Here is a 25,082-nt window from a genome sequence, read left to right on the forward strand (position 1 = left end):
TTCAGAGATATTCTAAGAAAGTGAAGAACTGAATTGAGATACCAAACAGAGAGTAAGAAAGCATTAAAAGAATAAGAAAATTAGACTTGAAGAGACAGTGATATGGCCAAAGAGAGGTTTGTGAAGGTCTATGATAGGATGAAGGTGAGAGACTGTGATACTTAGAGGGTGAGGAAAGGAGAGAGATTGAGACAGTTGAATAGATAGTGAGACAAACAGAAAGAATGGTATATAGTAAGAGAGATAGAAAGGCTGAGTGAGTGAGACAGAAAGAATTAGAGATAAAAGGTGAGACCGGTAGAAAGATGGAGGCATGCAGAGAGAATAAGACAGACAGAAAGAATATGAGACTGGGGGAGATAGTAAGGGAGAGTGTCAGAAAGGGTGAGAAAGAAGGTTAGAGTGAGAAAGAGAGAGAATGAGACAGTGAGAGAGAAAGAGTTAGACAGGCAGACCAATTAAGACAGACAAAAGAATGAGACAGAGAGAGGGAAACAGAAAGAGTTAAGACAAGCATCAGAAAGAGACCGATTATATCCAATTGAGTGGAATAATGTTTTAGCAAGTTAGTATAAGAAGAATGAAGCAGTAAAGGAATGCACAATGTAAGTCATACATGAGAGTAACATTGCCCCTCCATATGAACCTCCTCCTGTGGTTGCTGTCTCTGATGACTCACAATCTTAGCCCATCTTTAACGCCACTGTGAAGAACAGATGACGCAGACACACAGGGGCAAGAGATAAAGCACAAGATCCTGCAATCAGCCTGAGACTGCGCGTTACAAAGAGCTTCCGCTCCCGCGTTTCCTGCGGCACCTCTGGAGTTCAGCAGACTAAGCGCTCCTCTCTCTTCTGTTTGCGAAAAAAGTTGGCATAACTAGAAAGGACGCGGATCGGGAAGAGATTCAGCTGACAAACTGCACACAGGCCTTGGAGCGAACAGACCAAAATAAGCTCCACAGGCACGAAAAAGAAACGACAGCCGCTCAATGCAAACAGGAAAGACAGAGAGAGATCTGCTTTCTTTCAGCCGTCAATCAGATTGTCGCTGAATCATGCCAGCTCAACATGAAAGCTCTGAATGCTGTCTGGATTCTGCTGCTTTTCTGCCTGCGCAACTTTTTTAACCTGTTGAGGTGCGAGTAATTCCTACAGACGTGGGTCTCACCGTTTGCTTCTCTTTCTGTCTCAGTCTTTAGAAGTGCATCAACATCATTTCCTCAGGGCTCCAGTGATTAAATGACTGGAATAAAACACACACACACACACACAGTTAAACTGATTTTGTTAAAGTACCAATTAGATCAGTCACCCAGTTCCTTTAATCTACTCACAGAAAATCATTTTGTGGCACTTTCTATGATGGCTGTATATATTACATTACAAACTCTATTATATTATCACAAATAAATATTATTTATGAAAAGTTATAACTATGTGTGGCTATGCCTGTAAAAAACTACAGTTAATTAACACATAAAACAGTGCAGCACATTTGTTGTAGGCCATTACACTATTTAAAAATGTGACCTGAAATAGGTAAATATTAAAATGCATTATAATTGACAATTATTATAATACTGCAATTATTTACAATAACATGAAATGGATTAGTATGTCCATTATAATGTATTGTAATTATTATATGTATTATATTGCAGAAGGCAGTAAACAATAGAAATGGAATCCTTTTTGTGGGTTAAATAAAGATTATGGGAGTATGTTTTACAAGAAAAAAAAAAAAAGATTTTATCTTCAAAATTTCACATTCAGGGCAATCTGCTATTTGATGTTTCTTTGTAAACACAAACAGTTGTAAAATAAAATAAAATATGTAGTATGTTGCTAAAAGCAATATTACATTATTTCATATTTGAAATATTTAGTAACTAAACATGCAAGCAGCAGGTCATATGTTGGATTTTCAAATGATGACTTCAAAATTGGTGTACAAAGTAAATGGAGCTTGAATAATGTTGTGAAGGTATGCTGTAGTCAGGGAACATTATTATTATAATTTTTTTTTTTTTACATTTCTGATATAGGGAGGATTGCATGAGAATTTCAGAGACACTGAGACTAGTTTTATACATGCACACTTGCTGCTGTGACATATATTAGACTGACGATCAAGTGTAAGCGTCCCATGAGTGACAGATGGCATCTCAGCCAGTCAACATCAATCAGTCATGCAATCAATAAAAATGACTATAGTCTGTCTGTGCTTTTTTTTTCAAGCACAAAATAAATTACTTTATCTTCTCTGTCTCTCCCTGACTGCACCAGGTTTAACAGATCAATATTATACATTTTAGTTGTAGCATTTGGTTTCATTTTAAATCATTTGTGCTCTTACCATGAAACAACAGTACAGAGTCGTCTTGGCACAGTCCTCAAGCTTTTCTTTTTCTGGCTACCTTTCTCATCTCGTATACCTGCACTGTTTACACTCTTTCTTTCTGTCTCTTTCTATTGCTTTCTTTCCCTCTCAGCCATGAATCTGTTGGGGCTGAACTGGCAGCTGAAACCTGTGGTTGGTCCCATGCTGAACAACGGCTTGGGAGCCGGGCTGCCCAGCAACAGTGATGTAGCAACAGCGCCCTCTGGAGGCAGAGGTGAGCAGCACAGCCTCACAGCACGCTGCAGTCCCGCACGCTCTTTTCCCCATAAGAAGAATGTCAGGATTGTAACAGAATAACACAAAGGGGGATAAAACCCTATAAACTACATTTAGAAAAATGAAAAAAAAAAAAAAACATCCAATATATAATATGTATATCAGTTTGTTTGCAGATCGTACTCTATATTTTGAATATTGTTTAGTAATTTGCTTCTCTGTCGCATCCCATCATGACCGCTCATTTATGCCTGCACACACTTCTCTGCCTTCTTCCACGATCGACAAGGGATATTATTCCCTACGCTTCATTTTATATAGCCGTGTGACAAGTCATGAGAAACCAAGTATCCATATGATTAGGTCGAGCAGCAAGGCATTGTGGGACAGTGGTGCTGGGGAGGTGATTATTTTTCAAACTGTGTTACGCAAAAGGGCTTTTCACACTGCTCTCCCTAACTCTGGGTTATCATCATTTTAAAACCCTCTTTTAACCGTGGGTAAAGGAATGTTTCACACATGTTACTTGGATTGTTGTTGTGTTCAAATTTTGCTACTAGATGCTTTGTATCCATGTTTCATTGTATTGCATGCTTTGGACAGTCACAGAAACACTGAACATTGTATAAACAGTAGTTTCACTGATTGAGAAGAAAAAAGGTCAGATGATGGAAAATGCATCAATTTTAAGTGAAAAAGGGACCATTTTATTCTCATTTATATTCCAAATACGAAAAACGTAATAATACAAGGCAATATATAGGCTAATATGAGAATGTGCCTTTATGTACAGTAAATAGGTTGCATGCTGCGTTCATCTATGGAAATAAGAATGTTATCCTGGGGTTTATGAATGTACAGTTTGAAACTTCAGCTTATTATTACCCAAGATTAATTTTTAACCCCAGGTTTATAAGCAGTGTGAAACGCAAAGCATGGATCCCTTTTATCTGGGGGTTTAGAATGACTTAGAGTTAACAATTTCTTGTGTGAAAAGCCCTAGACAGTAGTACCTCTATACATATTTATTTCTGTGGATGTGGACATAAAAATCTTGCATTTGTAATCAAATGATGTTTACAAGTGTGTGATACTGTATTCTGCACAGTGTGCTACAGTACCTTCTATACTGCAAATTTTGCCATAAGTATTTGAACATCCAGGTATTACATGCATAAAAATTGGAGTAGTAAGATATGATAGTAATCCTACATGATCAGCACATCTTCATAATCTACTGATAATCAGGAATCAAACTTTTGAATAAAACTGATAAAGATTGTAAACAAACACTCATGAACCTCCTTACACAACCCTTTGGCTGTTCATCCATCTCTTTTCCCCACTTCTCACTGGCTGTCTCTGACTTGATCTCACACACTCGCAGATTCAAAGGAAGTGTCCTAAAAACACCACATCACCTCTGTATGAAGGACAACACAGTTTTTTTTCTACTTGTTGTTCTTCTTCAGAAAATGAAGAGGCTAGTCATCTTTGAACACATATTGTGTTACAAAACTTAGTGGCAGAGGTGGCAAGTAGTATAATTAATACAATTCATTTTGAGCAAATTTTAAATGTATTGCAAGGAGCTCAGTGAAGCACTAAATCCAAGATGGTGAACAAGGAAAGAGAGAGAAAAAAAAGATCATTGTAACATTTGCTTGTTTTTGGTATTATGTTCATTATAAAACAGCTGTGTTATCTTAGTAACTTGCTAACATCACGCTCTATTAAAATCAATTGCAAGTCAAGTCTCCCATGCAAAGCTCAGTTTATTTAGCAGAGTTGCTGTCTATAGTTTCCTCCGAATTAGTGAGGGTAGAAGGTTAGGATTCTGTCTTGGAAGGCATAACCTAGGTTATTCATTTCTATTTAAAAATAACTGTAGAGGAAATACATTTTCACATTGTCTCATTTTTCTTCTCCTCTTTCCTCAGAGCTTTGTAAACATATCTAACTCTGTGACTGAATATAGAGTATGTTGTATAATAGTTTGCTGTGTTTTTGTGTGAGTGTGTGGGTAACGGTGAGATTTGAAACAGCTCTTCATCTCAAGTGTTTCAATCTCAACCCCTCAGCACGTCGGTGTCAATTCCATCCATACAAATATGACTTTTCTCTCGCTCTCTCCCTGTCGCTCTCTCTTTCTCTCACATGCAGACATATTATATTCTACATAACAGTGAGATTTCATTAATCATACATAGACAATTCTACAGTACAGCTATGAGGCAGATGTTGCGGGTTGCTTTGTTTAAAGATAGCGGCACATATAATATCTTGTGTTGTTCCATATCTGGTTGTTTTGTTGCTTTTTCTTCTCTGTCTCTCTCATCCTCTGCTGCGTCTTTGTGTTTAGCTGTTATCCTACCTTATTGTCTGGCGTATTGTGTTGAGATGCTCTTATCTGGGCTTCTGGGGGATGATTTGATGCTCTGGACTGATCTGTGAAATGATTTGTGTGTGCTTTTGCCTGCTGGCTACATTAGCTTATGATTGGCCTCTCTGCACTCGGCTGGATTCTGTTATGGTACTTGATGCTCTGCTTACACACTCAGATTCAGATGTCTTTTATCTCCACGATAGCTCTGGTCCAAAACCTACAGTTTATTTTATATTTATACAGTGTATATTCGGTTTACAGTACATTTCTTAATATAAATACAGTAATTATCGCTTTGTCTTCTGTTTATGATTTTCACTACTGTTCAAATGTTTGGGGTCTGTAAGACATTAATTGATTGATTGATTGATCTGTGTTTATTTGATCAAAAATACATAAAAAAACAGTGATTTCATGGGGCCCAGAAGCCATAGCAGTGCCCCTGGTTGCATAATGTTTGTATAAACCACTTATCTTTTTCTTCTTTTGAAAATTTCAAAAGAATCCAATTTGTTTAAACAGATATTTCCTTTTTTTTTTTTTTTCATTATAAATGTCTTTACTGTTAATCAATATTCCTAAATAAAATAATTATTGAATTAACATTAACTGTTGAGGTATATATAAGCACATTATATATTGAATTGTTTGCATGTTATGTAATTCAAAGAACTTAATTTTGCTACTAAAACGTCAAATTTAGCAAAAAACATAAATGTTTGATAATAAATAGATATAATTAAATACTAGAAATATAAATGAATAGTTAATATAACTAAAGTAATTAATATAGCTAAATGAATGACGAACTGATAAATGCTGAATAAATTCTATTTACTTTTTTTATTTACAAATTTGGGGCATATTTATATTGATTTGTATTTTATGTTCTGTATGACTCTGCCTACATGGAGTGTTCCAAATAAAATACTTAAGACATTCTGTCCTGGTGTTAATGTTGCCTTAGTAATATATAGTGTAACCTTAGAAGGTAACTGTCTGTAATCAGCAAGGTGGTTCACTATGTTTTGGTACAGAGCTATTGTGTTTTGTTGTGAAATAAGGCTGGACTTTTGCTTCAGCCACAGCCACAGCCACAGACTGATCGTTCCTTCCCTAAGGAAATTCTCTTCCGGGCTCCCCGCTCTCTATTTTCCTTTCTTTAGTTCTATCTCTCCTCCGTCCATGCTGTTCTCTATTAATGAGGGGGGCTATTTCATCTCCTGTTGCGGCTGCTCCATCCTGATTGTGTTTTCATTGTTCTTTATTTCCTCACCATTTTTCACAGGTTTTCTCTGTCAGGGCTGCGGTCTCCAGTGTAGATCTGACCTGATTACAGGGGAGCTGTTTTCGTGTGTGTGTGAGAACATCACAACCATAGGGACAGAGGGAATCTGTTGCACGCAACCTTCATTTACACTCGGCCATCGCCGCTAGCTATGAGCAAGAGATAGAGAGAATAAAAGAAAGTGCGAGAGAAAGACAGAGAGGGAGAGAACAACCATGGATTTTCCATTAAATGAAAAGTGGATAACAGCTTGTGTGATTATGTTGGTAAACAGGATGGTGGTGTTGACATGCCGTATGAGCCAAAGCCTGAGGTGCAGAATACATGGACCCTCACTATAGAAGAGATCTCTCTCTCAGCCTGAGAGTCCATGAACACCAGAGACAGGAACAGAGAGGGGGAGAGGAAGTGAAGCAGATGATCAATAAAAAATAAACAGGTTCCAGTTTCACTTTTAGAAATAGGTTCCTCACAGCACCCTAAAGAAACACAGAACCTATAAGGACCCACTTATGTTGTACTGTAGAATATTTTTATAAACCCTTAAAAACTACAACGAAAACTATTATTTTGAACTTTCTGTTCATCAAATAATCCGGAAAAACAATATGTGGGTAAAAGACTAAAAAGTGTTTAAGCATAAAAAAACGTGTAATACTGCTTTAAACTGTTGTAGTCCCCCCCCCCCCCCCCAAAACAAATGCAAAAAAATTTCTGTTTTATTTAATTGCAATTTTGTTTTTGTTTTTCTGAGCAAAAAATAAATATCATACATTTTCCCCTGATTTACAGAAGACACCCAGTAAAATGACATTCTGTATAACAAGCTTGTCAGGCATATTTACAACAAAAATCAATTTATGGCATATTAAAAGACTAATTACTTTCACCCCAAATACTAATGAGTTGTAATTTGAAATTTTTAACATTTGCCACTATCCTAGGTTTTGCCCATTTGTCAGTAAGAATGTTTTACCCATTTAAAACACAATACAATTTGGTATGCTCCATTATTCTTTTAGATATTTTAATATGTACACGTCAGAATAAGCATGTTGTTTGAATTTTTGCATAAATATTGTGTTACACTGAATGACAATGTAACATTATTTTATCCAAATTTTGACATTTTATTCTCCAAAAACTTATTTGAAACCTTAAAAAAGTAGACATTTTACATACATTTAATGTGCTTTCTATGGACACAAAATCAGTTTTGTACATTTCATATATATATATATATATATATCAAGGTTTTCATAAAAATATTGATCAGTATAACTGCGAGAAATGTTTTTGAGCAGCAAATCAGCACCAGCTTATTAAAATTATTTCTATATTATCACTGAAGCCAGGAGTATGATTCAGCTTTGTATCACAGGAATAAATTACCTTTTTAAATGTATTAAAGAAAATAGTTTTAAAATAAAAATATTTCTATAATATTTTTGATCAAATAAAGTAGTATTAAGAGACTTCTTTCAAAAACATACAAAAATAAAAATAAATCTTATTGACCCTTTTGAAGTTTTATAGTGAATGGCTCATTTATGTAATCCAATACATTCCATATGAAAAATAAAGAAAGAAGGCAAAGAAAAAGAATACACACACACATATATATAAACTGTATATATAAATTCACATTCTACATTTCTTTCATTGAATGTATTATTTCACTCTGAAATACATCACATTGTGAAAGTAAAATGCTTTATGAATGCTGTTTCATGTCGACATTTAGATTGTTGGTCTGAAAACCAAATCTCAGTCAGAATCACTGATCACACTTTAAGACTTATTTCATGTGAAAATTCCAATAAAGCTCAGCTTCGTAGAAGCAGCCATTAACAGTTTATAGATTATTCCTCAGTTCTTCTGCTAGTTACATTTGAAAAACCAGGCTCAGATATTCAACAAAGAAGCCCCTCGTCCCTGTCTCTCTCTGGCTGTCTGCTGTTTATCCTGATACACTCTCGGCTTTCTTTGCGCTGGGTGGGTACAGTGAGGTTATGGGTAAAAAGACTTCAGGAAGTAGCATTTGTGTTTTTCAGCTTCCATCAGATAAGTGTCTCCCAGAGAGAAAACACATTTGTGCTGTTTCCTTTTGTTTTCTGTTTTCAAGGCAGCTACCTCTGAATCTATAAACGAGGGGCAGTTGCAACACAGCCGAGGTGAGAGATTGATTTTTTTTTATGCCTTCCTCTCTGTCTCAGGGCCATGGGCAGCTCGCAACAGCAGCATAGATACGGGCAGCCTGGAGGTGGGCAGGCGCGTGACCCAGGAGGTGCCGCCCGGGGTGTTCTGGAGATCCCTGATGCACCTTAGCCAGCCTCAGTTCCTCAAGTTCAACATCTCCCTGGGCAAGGATGCACTCTTTGGGGTTTACATTCGCAAAGGGCTGCCGCCGTCCCATGCACAGGTGCGCACACCCATTCTATTTACAGAGAGGCCACTCTGTGAAGTCCTTTTAGGGATAAAAATCCCTCTTTCATCCCAACAACAGATCAATCAGTCATCGCAAATACATTTTAGAAGTCACCGGGTGTTAGATAAAATCATTTCTATAGCTCAACTTCAAACTGTCTCACTGTGTGATATGTATGGATGCTGTCAAACCACTAGAGATCACGAAAAATAAAAACATCCCCTCTCGTTTCCCTTGTTTCTGCATTTCTCCCTCTGCAGTATGACTATATGGAGCGTTTGGATGGAAAGGAGAAATGGAGCGTAGTGGAGTCGCCCCGTGAGAGACGCAGTATTCAGACGGTGGTTCTGAACGAGGCCGTGTTTGTACAGTATCTGGACCCCGGCACATGGCACCTGGCTTTCTACAATGATGGCAAGGAGATGGAATCGGTCTCATTTAGCACCGCTGTTCTGGGTCAGTTACTCTAACACTGCTTAAACTCTCCATTACACATTATCTTCAAACACACACTATATCACTCAGCTGTGAAACATGAGAAGATACAATAAATTTGCTGTGATAAGCAAACAACAAAATCTACTTGTTTTACAACAAAATCTAAAGCAAAAAAATCTTAAGCCTTACAACTGATCAACAATAATAATAACTAGAATTAAAAGTTAGTGAACTAACTTTGATGTTGGCTTGGCCATCTTGGCCATGGAGCAAAAGAGCCACAGTACTTGTGTGCCCAACATTGAGTTGCCCCGCTGCAAAATTAATACACATAATAATGCCATAAAAAAAATACACCTGCAACAGTCTTTTTCCATGCTCCCTTGCTGTTTTATTTTTTTTATAAAAAGCCTGGGCTATGATAACAGCTATGACAGGGTTGTCTAGCTGGATGTGAAATAAGTCATGCCTATTTTTCTCGTGTATGTATTTCACAGTCCTGCCACCGTCGCGTTGTGGGCAACGACACACAAGATTACTGAAACAATGCATTTTAAATCAAGGAGATCATAAGGGGTCCAAGCACAATGGTTTGTATAGATGATGCAGTTACACACTGTTTAAAATTGTTTAATTTGTACTGTATGTTCATTCTATTTATTTATTTGTGCTATTTACATAATGTTTACTTTTTTTAAGTTTGTTTTTGTTAATGTAAAATAGCACTGCATAGTCTTCACTGTAAGATAAAATACACAATCAAACCAAAATGTATTCAGACACCTTCAACATTTCTCACATAATCACAGTTTATTTGCTGTAGTTTAGAAAGTGGTAATAATATATGACAATAACTCAGAACAAATTCATCTTGATAATTTCGGATAACTTTGATAAAAAGATATGTAATGGAATCAACCAAAACTTCAGACTGTCAGTATGACAATATTTACACAACTATCAATACTTTGTTGAACAGTTACCAAGCAAGAAATGCTTCATTTGGTTCAGTCTGTGGTGTGAAAAGGTTGCATTAACAAGTAAAGAAAGAAACACTTAAGCAAAACATGGGCAGGTCCTTAATTATTATTTTTTTAAATAAATTTCACTGGTAGCCTACTGTATGAAGAATTAGTGGGTATCATATTTCACAGATCACTATTTTGCCATACTCACTTACATAAATGAACTAGTGGCCTGCACCCACTAGTAAAACAATTCTATCTGATTTTTGGATTGACTTTGGATAAATTCTTGTACTACAAGGTAATTCAGTCAAGAGCAGTGAGTGATTTACTTTCATTTTCATACATTAAAGACTCTGACAGCAGAGCTAGTAAATTAGGCGCGGTCCCTTTAAGAGACAAACGCATCCATTATGATGATACACATCCGATTTTTTTTTTGCAAATCTTTACTTTCACTTAAGACATAACCACATATTTATTCGAACACACTTTCCAACACGGGTATTTCGACATATTTTGTATGTATTTGTTGTCGATACAAAAGCAAGAAGACTTTGAGACGCGTCTCTGCTTGCTCCCTGAACACCAGAACACCGCGCTGCTGAATTGAGCTCTTTTGCTTTTCGCTCTTTTTTCTGTTTATTTAAACTGCGATTTGAATTTGTTCGTTCAGGTCCAGGAGGAAGTGAACGTCCTGAACGGCAGCTCTGTTCAGTGTTGCTGTCCCTGTCCGCGATACGCGCGGCTCTCTCTCGTGCACACGCGCCATCAGCTGCTCAGTTGTTTCCCGCAGCGCGGGGCTGAAGCGCGAGCTCACTGTGACGTTCCGCCTGATGATTCAGTTAGAAACCAGCTAAGACCAGCGTGACAGTGGCCAAAACTACTTTAAAACCATTTAATATATTATTCAAATTGTTTTGTGCCGTTTCGCTGCAGTGTTTTAATGTGAAAGGCTGTAAATTCTCTGTGGACTTCAAGTGTTCAGAGAAATACATTGCCAGCTCGCGAGCAGTTGGCTGCCGCGAATATATAATGTTATTACTTTAAACAGTTCAGAAACATCTGAATTTAGCTCTTGGTGTGTTCTAACGTGTGGATTGCGTGTAATCGCGTTTTTAAAAGGTCTTAAATAAGAATGAATTCGCTAGTTCTCGGCTCCGTGTAGACAGCCTGGGCTGAGCAGCAGTATTTTTAACCAGTTTAAAAGTGAAACGAAACCCGACTCCGCCCCTAAATGTCATTGCAACTGTAGGGGCGCAATTTTTTTTTTTTTTTTACATTTAAAAATTAATTAAAAAAAAACTTTAAGTCTGATCACTCTGAAAAGATATAGCACACACCACCCCTCTATCCCGCAGGTGTCTGCCGAGTTTGGGGCTTGTGGCTTTAAAGCCCTAGGAGGAGTAGCGTTCAGAATTTTTTTCTCAGAAGAATAATAATAATAAAAATAAAAACTAGAATTAAAAGTTAGTGAACTAACTTTGATGTTGGCTTGGCCATCTTGGCCATGGAGCAAAAGAGCCAAAGTACTTGTGTGCCCAACATTGAGTTGCCCCGCTGCAAAATTAATACAAATAATAATGCCATAAAAAAATACACCTGCAACAGTCTTTTTCCATGCTCCCTTGCTGTTTTCTTTTTTTAATAAAAAGCCTGGGCTATGATAACAGCTATGACAGGGTTGTCTAGCTGGATGTGAAATAAGTCATGCCTATTTTTCTCGTGTATGTATTTCACAGTCCTGCCACCGTCACGTTGTGGGCAACGACACACAAGATAACTGAAACAATGCATTTTAAATCAAGGAGATCATAAGGGGTCCAAGCACAATGGTTTGTATAGATGATGCAGTTACACACTGTTTAAAATTGTTTAATTTGTACTGTATGTTCATTCTATTTATTTATTTGTGCTATTTACATAATGTTTACATTTTTTTAAGTTTGTTTATGTTAATTTAAAATAGCACTGCATAGTCTTCACTGTAAGATAAAATACACAATCAAACCAAAATGTATTCAGACACCTTCAACATTTCTCACATAATCACAGTTTATTTGCTGTAGTTTAGAAACTGGTAATAATATATGACAATAACTCAGAACAAATTCATATTGATAATTTCGGATAACTTTGATAAAAAGATATGTGATGGAATCAACCAAAACTTCAGACAGCTGTCAGTATGACAATATTTACACAACTATCAATACTTTGTTGAACAGTTACCAAGCAAGAAATGCTTAATTTGGTTCAGTCTGTGGTGTGAAAAGGTTGCATTAACAATTAAAGAAAGAAACACTTAAGCAAAACATGGGCAGGTCCTTAATTATTATTTTTTTAATCAATTTCACTGGTAGCCTACAGTATTAAGAATTTGTGGGTATAATATTTCACAGATCACTATTTTGCCATACTCACTTACATAAATGAACTAGTGGCCTGCACCCACTAGTAAAACAATTCTATCTGATTTTTGGATTGACTTTGGATAAATTCTTGTACTACAAGGTAAATCAGTCAAGAGCAGTGAGTGATTTACTTTCATTTTCATACATTAAAGACTCTGACAGCAGAGCTAGTAAATTAGGCGCGGTCCCTTTAAGAGACAAACGCATCCATTATGATGATACACATCCGATTTTTTTTTTGCAACTCTTTACTTTCACTTAAGACATAACCACATACTTATTCGAACACACTTTCCAACACGGGTATTTCGACATATTTTGTATGTATTTGTTGTCGGTACAAAAGCAAGAAGACTTTGAGACGCGTCTCTGCTTGCCCTGAACAACACCGCGCTGCTGAATTGAGCTCTTTAGCTTTTCGCTCTTTTTTCTGTTTATTTAAACTGCGATTTGAATTTGTTCGTTCAGGTCCAGGAGGAAGTGAACGTCCTGAACGAGAGCTCGGTTCAGTGTTGACGCGCGGCTCTCTCTCGTGCACACGCGCCATCAGCTGCTCAGTCCAGTTTCCCGCAGTGCGGGGCTGAAGCGCGAGTTTACTGTGACGTTCCGCCTGATGATTCAGTTAGAAACCAGCTAAGACCAGCGTGACAGTGGCCAAAACTACTTTAAAACCATTTAATATATTATTCAAATTGTTTTGTGCCGTTTCGCTGCAGTGTTTTAATGTGAAAGGCTGTAAATGTGTACTTCAAGTGTTCAGAGGAATACGTCGCGAGCTCGCTGCAGTGTTTTAATGTGAAAGGCTGTAAATGTGTACTTCAAGTGTTCAGAGGAATACGTCGCGAGCTCGCTGTGATGTTCAGCCTGATGATTCAGTTAGAAACCAGCTAAGACCAGCGTGACAGTGGCCAAAACTACTTTAAAACCATTTAATATATTATTCTAATTGTTTTGTGCCGTTTCGCTGCAGTGTTTTAATGTGAAAGGCTGTAAATTCTCTGTGGACTTCAAGTGTTCAGAGAAATACATTGCCAGCTCGCGAGCAGTTGGCTACCGCGAATATATCATGTTATTACTTTAAACAGTTCAGAAACATCTCAATTTAGCTCTTGGTGTGTTCTAACGTGTGGATTGCGTGCAATAGCGTTTTTAAAATGTCTTAAATAGGAATGAATTCGCTTGTTGTCGTCTCCGTGTAGACAGCCTGAGCTGAGCAGCAGTGATTCTTCTCTCGTCTGACTGCTCCCCTCCCCTAAATCTCATTGCAACTGTAGGGGCGCAATTTTTCTCAGACAATGTAAGTCTATGGGTAATGAATTTTGACATTTAAAAATTAATAAAAAAAAAACTTTAAGTCTGATCAGTCTGAAAAGATATAGCACACACCACCGCTCTATCCCGCAGGTGTCTGCCGAGTTTGGGGCTTGTGGCTTTAAAGCCCTAGGAGGAGTAGCGTTCAGAATTTCTGTCAGAAAAATAATAATAAGAAAAAGAAGAAGAAGAAGAAGTTTAAATAGCATAACAGTATGTTGGCTTGTTGCCAAGCCAACATAATAAGTTTAAATAGCATAACAGTATGTTGGCTTGTTGCCAAGCCAACATAATAATACAAATTTCATCAGCACCAAAACAGCATATCAGAATGATTTCTGAAGGATCATGTGACACTGAAGACTGGGGTAATGATGCTTAAAAAATAAGCTTTGCCATCACAAGAATAAATTATATTAAAATATATTAAAATAGGACACAGTAACTTTGCATTGTAATATTAAAATTTACAGTTTTACTGTAATTTTAATCAAATAAATGCTGCATTGGGAATAATAAGAGACTAATCCAAACTTTTGAAGGGTTGTTTAAAAAAATTAAGCATAAATAAAATATGAAAATATATACATATAAAAAATAAGAGCATAAAATGCAACATCCCTGCATTGTGACATTGAATGGCACATACGTTTACGAACAACAAATGTGTATTTCAAACTTGTATTTCATAAATGAATTCTAATAAAAGACCAGATAATTTTGAAACATTAATATTTTGGACAATTGGATTCATAGGTTTCAGTCTCTATAGAATTACAGGTAAATGCTTCCTTGACATCTAGTAAAAAGGAAATAATTAATAATGTCATTCTATTAATGTTATACCATTTCATATAAATAATTATCCACTTGAAATGAAATAAGGCTCTGTTCTATGAATATTCACATGCATGAATTCTACGAATAAGTGGTGTCTCACCAATTAACCTTGCACTAATCTACTGTGATATGGCCTACTTTCATTGCAGTGATATTACTCATGGCTAATGAAATGGTGTGTGATGCTGTTTGAATAGCTTGTATCAATAATGACCAGAGTCTGCCACTAAAAAATAGAGTGAAAGAGGGACAGAAAACTCAACTGAAAGAGAGAGAGGGAGGGAGGGAGGAAGCAGTAGAGGAAAAGACAAGATGAGAGCTGGATGTGGTGGTTACAGCTGTCATTACCATCAAAGTGGCCTTTTTTAGAAAGGTTTCATTCTTTTTACAGACTCTGTGCAAGAGTGTCCCCGCAACTGTCATGGTAACGGAGAGTGTGTGTCAGGAGTGTGTCACTGTTTCCCCGGGTTCCATGGCATGGACTGCTCGAAAGGTAAGAGACACTCCAATTACACCCCGAACTCTGTCGTACAGCAAGCAAAAAATAGCACCAGAGAGAGAGAAGTAAGAACAATTTTTACTTCCCTGTCACTCATACTAGAGATATGGAGAATGATCCATTGAATTGGTATTTAAAAGTATAGTTCACCCAAAAATGATCGTTTTGTCATCTTTTATCCACCTAATGTCGTTCCAATCCTGTGTTACATTCTTCTTTAGAAAAACAGCAATGGAGCACTCATATGAAGTCATTTTGGAACTTGACAGTTCAGACCTTGAAACAAATGCCTGAGATCAACTGCAACAACTCACCATTATTCCAAAAAAGAAAGTCATTCAAATTTACAATAACATGAGGATGAGTAAAAATGACATCATTTTAATTTTGGGGTAAATAGTGCTTGGGAACAGTGGATTAGCATTAGCATTAGAGACATATTGAGCTATAGTGCTTATGCTGGAGATTAAGGGCCCTATTTTAATGACCTAAACGCAAAGTAAAAAAGCGCACGGCGCAGGTGCACTCAGGGCGTGTCCAAATCCACTTTTGCTATTTTAAGGATGGAAAAACGATTGAAGCGCCCGGGCGCATGGTCTAAATGGGTTGTCCCTATTTTCTTAATGAGAAATCTACATATATAGGATATATATATCCTATATATGTATATGTATATGTATGTATATCTATATATGCATATGTATATATGTATAAATGTATATTTATATTTATATTTATATATGTATATGTATATATGTATATGTATATATGTGTGTGTATATATATATATATATATATATATATATATTTAATTAGCCTACAAAAAATGTATATGCATTGCAATCCTTTAATTTTTTATATTTGGCATATTTGTGTGCTGTTGTGCGTCCCTATGTTTAATAAGCACCGTGTATGCGCGTTGCAGACCCACCCATACGAACACGCTCTTTAAATAACAAAGACATTGCGCTCAGGTTTGAGTTGGTCTATAGTGCAGTCTATTTTCAGCTCCTTAAAATAGCAATGCGCCTGAACACACCTCTTTTTTAGACCAGCACGCCTATGGGTGCGCAAAAGCATTTACTAATTATACGAAGTGATGCTGGACGCGAAAATGCGAATGGTGCCGGACTGAAACTAGCAAACACATTTGCGCTGCGCCTTGCGTCGGATTGTGCCGGGTGTATTATAGGGCCCTAAGATTATCTGTCCTTTTCTCCAATTCTCTGTACTTCGTGTGTCGATAAAATGCACCAAAAATGTAAGTAATGCAAAATAAAACATGCATACTAATGTCCAGACACACATTAAAAAAAAAAAAAAAAAACATGCAAAAACGCATGCAAGGGGGAACAGCACATTTTATTTTTTATTTTTTGCCAAAATGGCACCAGCTATGGGATATAAAGAGCTGAACACATCAAAGATGTGTGTTAATCTCAGCGGTTCCAATGGCTCTAGACACTCTACTGCCTTGGGTTTAGCCCAAGAGTCCCGACACCCTCTAGATGTGTGTGTGTGTGTGTGTGTTTCTGACCTAACTATACGTTTTGGGACCAGTTTAATTAAATAATTCCCATCAGAAGAAAAAATGGTTGATAATAGATGAAATAACATATTAATTCAACTCTGAAACTGCCAAAAGTTTAAGAGGTAAGAGATGGTCTGCAGTGGTTATAATTAGATGTCAGTGGGAAGTCCCCATTTAGATAGCTGGGTAAGTGTGTGTGTGTGTGAAATATATATATTTGTTTTCACATTTTGACTGAAAAAACATTTACTTTGTTTGCATACTTTTCTATAGAGAAGGTGCTTTACTGTAGTTCTATGACTCATCAAGAAACTAAGATCTATGTGTTAGTGGAGGTCTCTCTCTTTCCGAGGCATAAGGATGATGAATGGGGGTTCCTACAGCCCAATATCTCCCATTGTTCACCTGGGAAGGTCATGATTAATAGTTTTGTTACTGCAATGTTAAATTACATTTTCTTTCATTACAGTTTTCTCCAACCTATCACAGCTGTCCACTCCCTCCACTACTGCTGACCCTCTGTGTGTGTGTGTGTGTGTGTGTTTGTGTGTGTGTATTAATACCTTTACACGATTCAGGCTTAGATGCAGACACAGTCTGTTCTTATCAGGTGCAAACAAAACTTTATTTGTGATTATCCCTAATATTATTTTTGTATCATGGTAGGTATTATTATGTTTTTAGAACAGGCACCATGATATTATAATATTTTTAAGACATGTATCATGATGTTACCTTGGTAATATTATGTATTTGGACATGCACCATGGAATTAGTATGTTATTAGGATATGAACAATGGTATCGACATTTTTTGGACATGTACAATATCATGATATTATGATTTAACCATATAGGTCTTGAAATGAATTATGATGTTATCATGTTTTAGGACATGCAATATGGTATCACGGTTTTGGAACATTTACAAGTAGTTTTGTGGTATTTTTTGGAGTAAATCTTGAAATACCATTATAATCCCATAATACAGTAAATGACTATGGTCTTTCTGTGTCTTCCCAAGCGGCATGCCCAGTCCTATGCAGTGGAAACGGTCAGTATGACAAGGGTTCGTGTATCTGCTATAGTGGATGGAAGGGTCTGGAATGCGACGTTCCCATCAGCCAGTGCATCGACCCCCAGTGTGGCGGTCATGGCACGTGCACAGAGGGCATATGTGTTTGTTCTCTGGGCTACAAAGGAGAGAATTGCGCTGAGGGTGAGCTTATATCCATGAGTGTGTGCGTGATAATGTAGCTTTGTATAGATGTTGTTTCTTTCTCAGTGGCTTAATAATACACTATAAAAGCTGTATTCTGTCCATGTGGCTACTTGAAAAGGAAAACACACATTTTCACATTTCCCCAGATTCACTGGTAGGTCTTAATGGGCTCCCATGAAACAAAACAAAAGAATACCTTGCAAAGATGAGTAAATGCTAGAAAATATATTGATCTGGTTGGTGAGAACAATCATTTCAGTCTTGATTCTTTGCGTGTGTGTGTTTGTGTGTTCTTTTAAGTTCAGTGGCTTTTGGGTAAGACAGTGAGTGACAATAAGAAAGAGGAAAATTAGTCTAAAAATGGAAAGCAAAGAGAAAGAAAATGGGTAAGACAAAAGAAAAAAAGCTGAGGTATTGTATAAGAGGACAAAGGGAGAGGCTGGGATGAAAAAAAGCTAACAAACAAAGAAATAGGTTGATGGAGAACAGAGTTTCAGGACGTCTTTGCTGTTATTACAGAGAGACAGTGATGGAAGCTAAACAAACACAACAACAGAAGCCTCGCATATTAATGCTCTCTAATTCTCCTTCTCTAAATCCCTAATTCATTATCATCAGTCTGGCATCAGTCCCAAATTAAAGTGTTTAGAGGGGGATTGAAGATTTTTAAATGAATTATTCACCTAAAAATGAAAATTATGTCATTGTTTACAAATACACACATATTTTGTGTGTCCATGTAACACAAAAGGAAATATTTATTTATTTTCAATAATATGAAAGCATGCAACCCACAAGTGGTTGTCAGGCACCATGAATAATGACAAAATTAACAATTTTTTTAGATGTGTATGGTATGTCAGTCAGATTTTGTATTTTAAGGTGCAAATGTATATAAATAACAGGACACTTATATTTCCAAAGAGGAAATTCAACATATTAATGTCTAAATAAAAATCTAAAAATGCCAAAAGGTCACGGTTAGGTTTAGATTATAAAAATATCTTCACTCGATAAGAAATAAGCAACAAATGTATGTGTATTAAAAGAGAGATAGTGTATTTTAGTGGAGAATGAGGTACTTGGGGTGTTGAAGATCACAAGGTCAGCACTTTTGCTCCTTTCGGGTGTTTTTTTTTTTTTCAGCCATTCTAAGATTTCTCAAATTAGATATTCATCACAGCAGAGACATTTAAACAATTTACCTGAAGTGCCGGTGACACGGAAATCGATATCCATGATGTGCAGTTTCTGCAGCATAAACATTTTGCATGATTGGTTTTGTGTGCGTGAGGGGAAAGGAGCAGTACTTCTGTCAGTCGAGGCGGGCTGAGACAGGGGTGTCACGCAGGGCACCTCAGGGCCGGGTAATTTGCCAAATGGCTTTCTCACACTTTTCATGGCCAGATCTCTTCTTTCGCTCAGCAGTCAATATAAATTTTTTGAAGCACCCCAAATGGAACATGTGAGAGACAGGGTCAAAGTCAAAAGACAGAGGAAGGGAGAGTACGAAAGACAGATGGAGATGCTGAGAAAGAGAGGGTTTGAGAAGTGAGTGTGAAAGGTTCTAGACAGGAAACTGCCATTCTCACACTTAAGGTGTGGGATATTGATTTTTCGTGCTTAGATGAAAGACGTAGTATGTGCTTGTGCATGCTTTCTTCAAAATCCCAGAAAACCCCGTTATGCATGATTCTACATTCCTTTGAATGTTCTCAATATCGAAAGAAATACAATAAGGACAATAGTAATTTGAAAACTGGTCTAACAATTAAATAAATATGCAAATATATGGGAGAACAGGACATTGAATATAAGGTAAAAGTGACATGACACATGGCCAAGTATGTTTACCCATAATCGAAATTAGTGCTCTGCATTTTACCCATCCTAAGCGCGCACACACACACACACACACACAGATCAGTGAGCAGCCATCTATGCTGTGGCGCACAGGGAACAGTTGGGAGCGCTGTACATTCACTCCCACCACCTACAATTCGTGCCGGTATGAGACTCGAACCCGCAACCTTTTGATTAAGAGTCCAACTCTGTAACCATTAGGCCATGACTTCCCCAACCAATCAACTTAAGTTGTAGTTTGTGGCTTTTACTTCACATTTAATAGCTTTTAGGCTAGTATAGTAGTATAACCCTTAAATTCTAAATAACATTTTTAGCACACAAATTAATTTAAAATGTACAGTGTTTCCTTCTCCTATGAGCAATCTTGCGCTCGCTAATTTTGTCCAATCAAATGCTGCATAGCAGTCCCTCCTGCTGATACCACTTTTGACTAGAAATAGCAAGTATAAAATGCATGATCATGGTTTTGACATTAAATAAAGTCATGTGCTGTGTCCGAGATCAAATACTTCCGTACTATAAAGCATGGGGAAACAGTATGCCAAAAGAGTAGTATGTCCAAATTCATACTATTAAAAAAAAAAAGTAATCGAAAAGTACCCGAATGATCTACTATGCCCTGGATCATGGATTGCGCAGTTGATGGACACTTAACTATCCCAAGAGGCCACGGGAGAGGATTTATGAATGACAGTGCACTGATGCTTGTAGGTCACGTGACAGAAACAACATGGCGGATGTAGTACGTCTGAATTTCATTCACGCTACTATATTAATAGTATATAGAACATTCTTTTTAATGGTCTCAAAGTAAGTTCAAATTCAAATGTAATACCTCTCAGACTACTCAGACAGTATTCAATTTCGGATGCAGCGTTGACCTTTAAAAATGGGCAAGCCCTTCAACATGTCCCACCAAAACTTTTCAATAGATATTATGTCAACACAGGAAAGAAAACAGCAGCAGTATCATTGGGCTTTTACATTTCTGACTGATGAAGCCTCAGTCATGACTTTCACCTTTTGTACACAGTTGACTGTATGGATCCAACCTGCTCAAATAATGGCATCTGTGTGAACGGGGATTGCCACTGTAAACCAGGCTGGGGTGGACCAAGCTGTGAGCTGGCCAGAGCACAATGCCCAGATCAGTGCCATGGTCATGGTGCTTTTATTCCAGACACAGGCATCTGTAGCTGTGACCCCAATTGGATGGGCCCTGATTGTTCTGTCGGTCAGTCTGCATGTTTGATTGGATCTCAGTAATACAAATGTTTCATTGAATTATTCCTGATTTCTAATGTATGATATGTAAATAGTGATTGTAGTACCCTATTCTTTTCTCAACAGAGGTTTGCTCAGTCGATTGCGGGACACATGGTGTATGCATGGGTGGCTCGTGCCGATGCGAGGAAGGCTGGACAGGCGCGGCATGTGACCAGCGTGTGTGTAACCCACTATGCGTGAAGCACGGCACCTGTAAAGATGGGAAGTGCGAGTGTGAACAGGGCTGGAACGGAGAACACTGCACCATCGGTAGGCATTCGCCCACCCTTGACCCAGGCACAGACCATTTCCAGTGCATCTGCTCTGCCTCTATTGCTTTCATGAACATTATATAGAGTCCTTCCTTTTTTCTGTGCTTCAAGCTTAACATGAGAGGGACCTGTTTTTGGATCATCCTTGTTGGTCCTGGGGCAACAATATTATTAACCAGTCAGATATTAGGGAAAGGTGTTAGAGATGAGTTTAGGGTCTAGAGCAGTGTTATTATTATTGCTCTCTTTGGGCCTAAATTATGGTTTGGGCCAGGAGTGTCCAAACTCAGTCCTGGAGGACCACTGACCTGCAGAGTTCAGCTCCAACCTACCTCATCAATGCTGCCTTGAAGTTTCTACTATGCCTTGTAAGACCTTGATTAGCTGGTACAGTGACTGAGTGCCATTGTCCTGTAGTTAAACTTTACAGGACAGTGGCCCTCCAGGAGCAGGATTGGACACCCTTGGTTTAGGCAATGGCTTCTTAAGGACCAGCAAAGATTGATCCAAGAACATGACCTACATGCATGCAGCTCATGGATTTAGTGGAACAACAGAAGTTTATACTGGTGGTTCTAATGATTTTTCTCTTGACTGGTCCATAAGGATGGGATATACAGTACAATACTCTAAAACCACTAATATTAAGGCCTTGTCTCAAATACTGCCCAAAATGCTGTCCACAATTTGACAATATATATGCAGAGGGATTGTAATCTACTGTAGAGTCCACAAAAGTATATTTACAGACATTTAATGAGGCTCAGAGGTGGGATGAAACTACAATGGGATGATATTAAATTATTTAAATAACTGAAATCATATTTTCACTGAATCATTCATTCAATTGATTTGTTCGAACGGCTGATTAATTCAGGAGTGAAGAAAGTGATTGTCTTTATGAATGGGTAATTAATTCATTGATTCACTAGATTTGTTTATAAAATGCACGTTCATGAATAAATGAAAAACATATGACTTTGTTTTAAAATATTTTTGTTGACGAAATAGAGCAAAATCAAGCGTTGTAGTCAGTTCATGTAAGTTTCTCAATATTAACTTATTGTTTATTAAACTGTTGCATTAAATCAATATCATATTTGGAAACTCCCTTAATAATCATTAAAAGCTGCCACTCACCTTAGTTCATTGTGATCTCACAAAGTTCCTTTATAGTCAACAAAGCTCTCTACACTGATTTACATTTACATTGTTATAATGACAAGATTCGTGAGCTTGCATAACTCAGCACTGAACAAAATGCCTTAGTTTTGAGAGGTGAGTGTTTCAAGGAATCAACAAATATGTATGTGATACATTATTCAATGCTGTAAAATCATGTTGCGAGTAGAAAGCTTTGAAGCCCCCCTGAGGTCAAACACAAATATGCTGATTGGGGCAGTTGCACTGGTGCTCCTATATACTTTTTCATAGTCGCACGCAGTAGTAGACTGTTCCTCTGTCTGGTGTTGGACTGTTGAGTTTGAACATGCCTCACACAGTGGAGGCAGATGTGTGGGCTGCTGGGTAATGAACAGTCCTTGTGGAGTAGCAGTGACTGATAAAAGGTAAAAGCGTCTTCACCTTGATAAGTCACACCCCTTTTTTTCTTGACTTCATTCTCTCAAAAATAGACTCTTATCATCTGTGGATATGTGTGTGCATATTTGTCTGTCACTCCAAAGATGACATGAGCGACAAAGACTGAAAGTGCTTTGCCTTTAATCCTTCTCCCCATTGTACGCCACAACAGGAAGTCTGCCAGCTTATTGTCATCAAATTCTTTCTGTAGGCTAAAAAAGCCTTGTAAATGGCTTCCATTTTCAGTTTCCATTTTGATTTCTCAAAATTCTTCTGTTTTTAACTGATTCAATTGCAACACATGTATTCATTTGTCTTCTTATGACACATTTTTGTTCCCTCTGAATGTCCTCTCTGATGCAGACTTTTGGGATGGGAGTATTGAAGGTATTGTACCTCGTCGTACTGTGACTAGTGCTACAGTAGCTGCTAGTCTGGTCGTGAGCAACCCACCTCTGATAGCTTGGCTCCGTAACGACTGTGTGCTTCTGTTTGTAGAGTAGCCGTGGTGGAGTAGAATGTTGTGTAGGTTTATAGTGCTAGTCTGTGTTCTTCAGCATCTGTGTTATTATTCTTGTTGCCAGATGATAATAATATAGCTGTAATCATCTGTTTTGCACCTTGTTGCTTTTTAAATGTCCGTCTCCAACAGCATTAACTGAGCTACAAAAGTCTCCATTGAAAATTCAATTCTTCAGAATGTGGGGTATATTAAAATTAAATTAAATGTATGCATTTAGTAGACACTTTTATTCAAAGTGATCAATTTTTACCTATCATGTGTTCCCCAGAAATTGAACCCCCATTACACTAGTGGTGTTACACTCAATTTCTGGAGGGCCAGAGCCCTGCAGAGTTTAGATTCAACCCTAATTAAACACACCTTATCCAACTACTCAAGTCTTTTAGGATTATTTGAATACAAACCCCTTGTCCAAATACCCACACTTGCTGTCTTCGCACTTGACCACTTGACTGCTTGTATGATGTATTTCCTGTATTTGGTCCAAGTATTCAAGTGAGCATGAATACCACAAGTGTGTGTAGAACTTTTCATTACCTGATGGGACACACTGTAGTGTAAAAATGCAAATATTTACAGAGCTTTATTTTTATTTTCAATACTTTAATTTAAAATGTCTTAATGTCTGTTCAGAAGTCTTTATAACAGATGATTAAGTAATAAAATGCAGTTGCAAATGTTGTACAAAATAACTATCACTATACCACTACTCATTTGCACCAATAAAATCTCTTTGTTTTACTACCAAATTCCATTTAATATCTAACTATTTCTAATTTTTAACATACATTGGGAAAGTTTCCGTGACCTCTCGCAAGATCTCTGAAAAAAGTCTCAAGATGTATTTCTACAACATGATGCATGATGGGATACACTAAGCCTTGAATACCGCTTTGGATTGTGTTGATTTAGTGTGAGTGAAGGGCACTTCACTTTGGTGTTTTTAAAACCTGGTACACTCTTGTGCACTTACTTCCTGTTGTGTGCACACTCTCTTAAGTGGCCAAGACCCCAAGTGTGGGTATATGGACAACGGGCTGGTACATTGTGTGTTGGAACAAAACTTTGCAGGGCTCCAGTCCTCCAGGAATTGAGTTTGATTGTCCATGTTAGTAGTTAGTTAGCAGACATCGTAAATGTATACCAAGACTTATCCCCATTATCCCCATTGAGTCAAAGCGCAATTCATGGCATATAATAATAATAATACATTTCAATGCCAATGCATCCCCTTCCAATCGACCAACTCTGAGCAGGGCTCAAACTGGGAGCAGTCAGCATTGGGAGGCAGCCATTCAAACAAGGATGCTGAAAACTGAAAGCTCTAGTGTCGGTTACTAGTGCCTCTTGAGTGCAAGGGGAGTGAGATTTTGCTGCACAACTCCCCCTAGCCAGCCAAAATAATCGTGGTACAACTCAGTGTGTCTAATGCACTTAGGATTTTATGAATTCTACTTGGCAAAGGCTTGGCTCATGAATGTTAACTTGGTGATTTGATGGTTATCTTGCAGTGCCAGCAAGACACAAAGATTAATGAGTCAAGTGATTGCAATGTTGTCACAACCAGCCAGTCTTATAAGTCTATGAGGTCTGCCAGTCAAGAGCAACAGTCTGAAAAGAATCTTGCAGAGCCA

General features: G+C 37.5%; 1 protein-coding gene across 2 annotated transcripts in view; it reads left to right on the plus strand.

Moving 5' to 3' along the window:
• Positions 1 to 2,487: 2,487 nt before the first annotated feature.
• The window catches only part of LOC113057747 (teneurin-2-like), a 45,740-nt gene continuing 23,145 nt past the window's right edge, over positions 2,488 to 25,082 (plus strand). Inside the window, exons 1-8 of one of the 2 annotated variants that reach the window (XM_026225246.1) lie at positions 2,488 to 2,617; positions 8,510 to 8,715; positions 8,982 to 9,177; positions 15,081 to 15,182; positions 17,743 to 17,937; positions 20,840 to 21,040; positions 21,157 to 21,342; positions 23,289 to 23,312. In XM_026225246.1, the coding sequence (XP_026081031.1) occupies positions 2,497 to 2,617; positions 8,510 to 8,715; positions 8,982 to 9,177; positions 15,081 to 15,182; positions 17,743 to 17,937; positions 20,840 to 21,040; positions 21,157 to 21,342; positions 23,289 to 23,312 (1,231 nt within the window). In that variant the 5' untranslated portion in view covers positions 2,488 to 2,496. The remainder of the gene's footprint in view (positions 2,618 to 8,509; positions 8,716 to 8,981; positions 9,178 to 15,080; positions 15,183 to 17,742; positions 17,938 to 20,839; positions 21,041 to 21,156; positions 21,343 to 23,288; positions 23,313 to 25,082) is intronic. The other variant, XM_026225248.1, reaches the window with a different exon arrangement.

The sequence above is a fragment of the Carassius auratus genome, chromosome 39, assembly GCF_003368295.1.
Source record: "Carassius auratus strain Wakin chromosome 39, ASM336829v1, whole genome shotgun sequence".
In the NCBI taxonomy this organism is placed as follows: domain Eukaryota; kingdom Metazoa; phylum Chordata; class Actinopteri; order Cypriniformes; family Cyprinidae; genus Carassius; species Carassius auratus.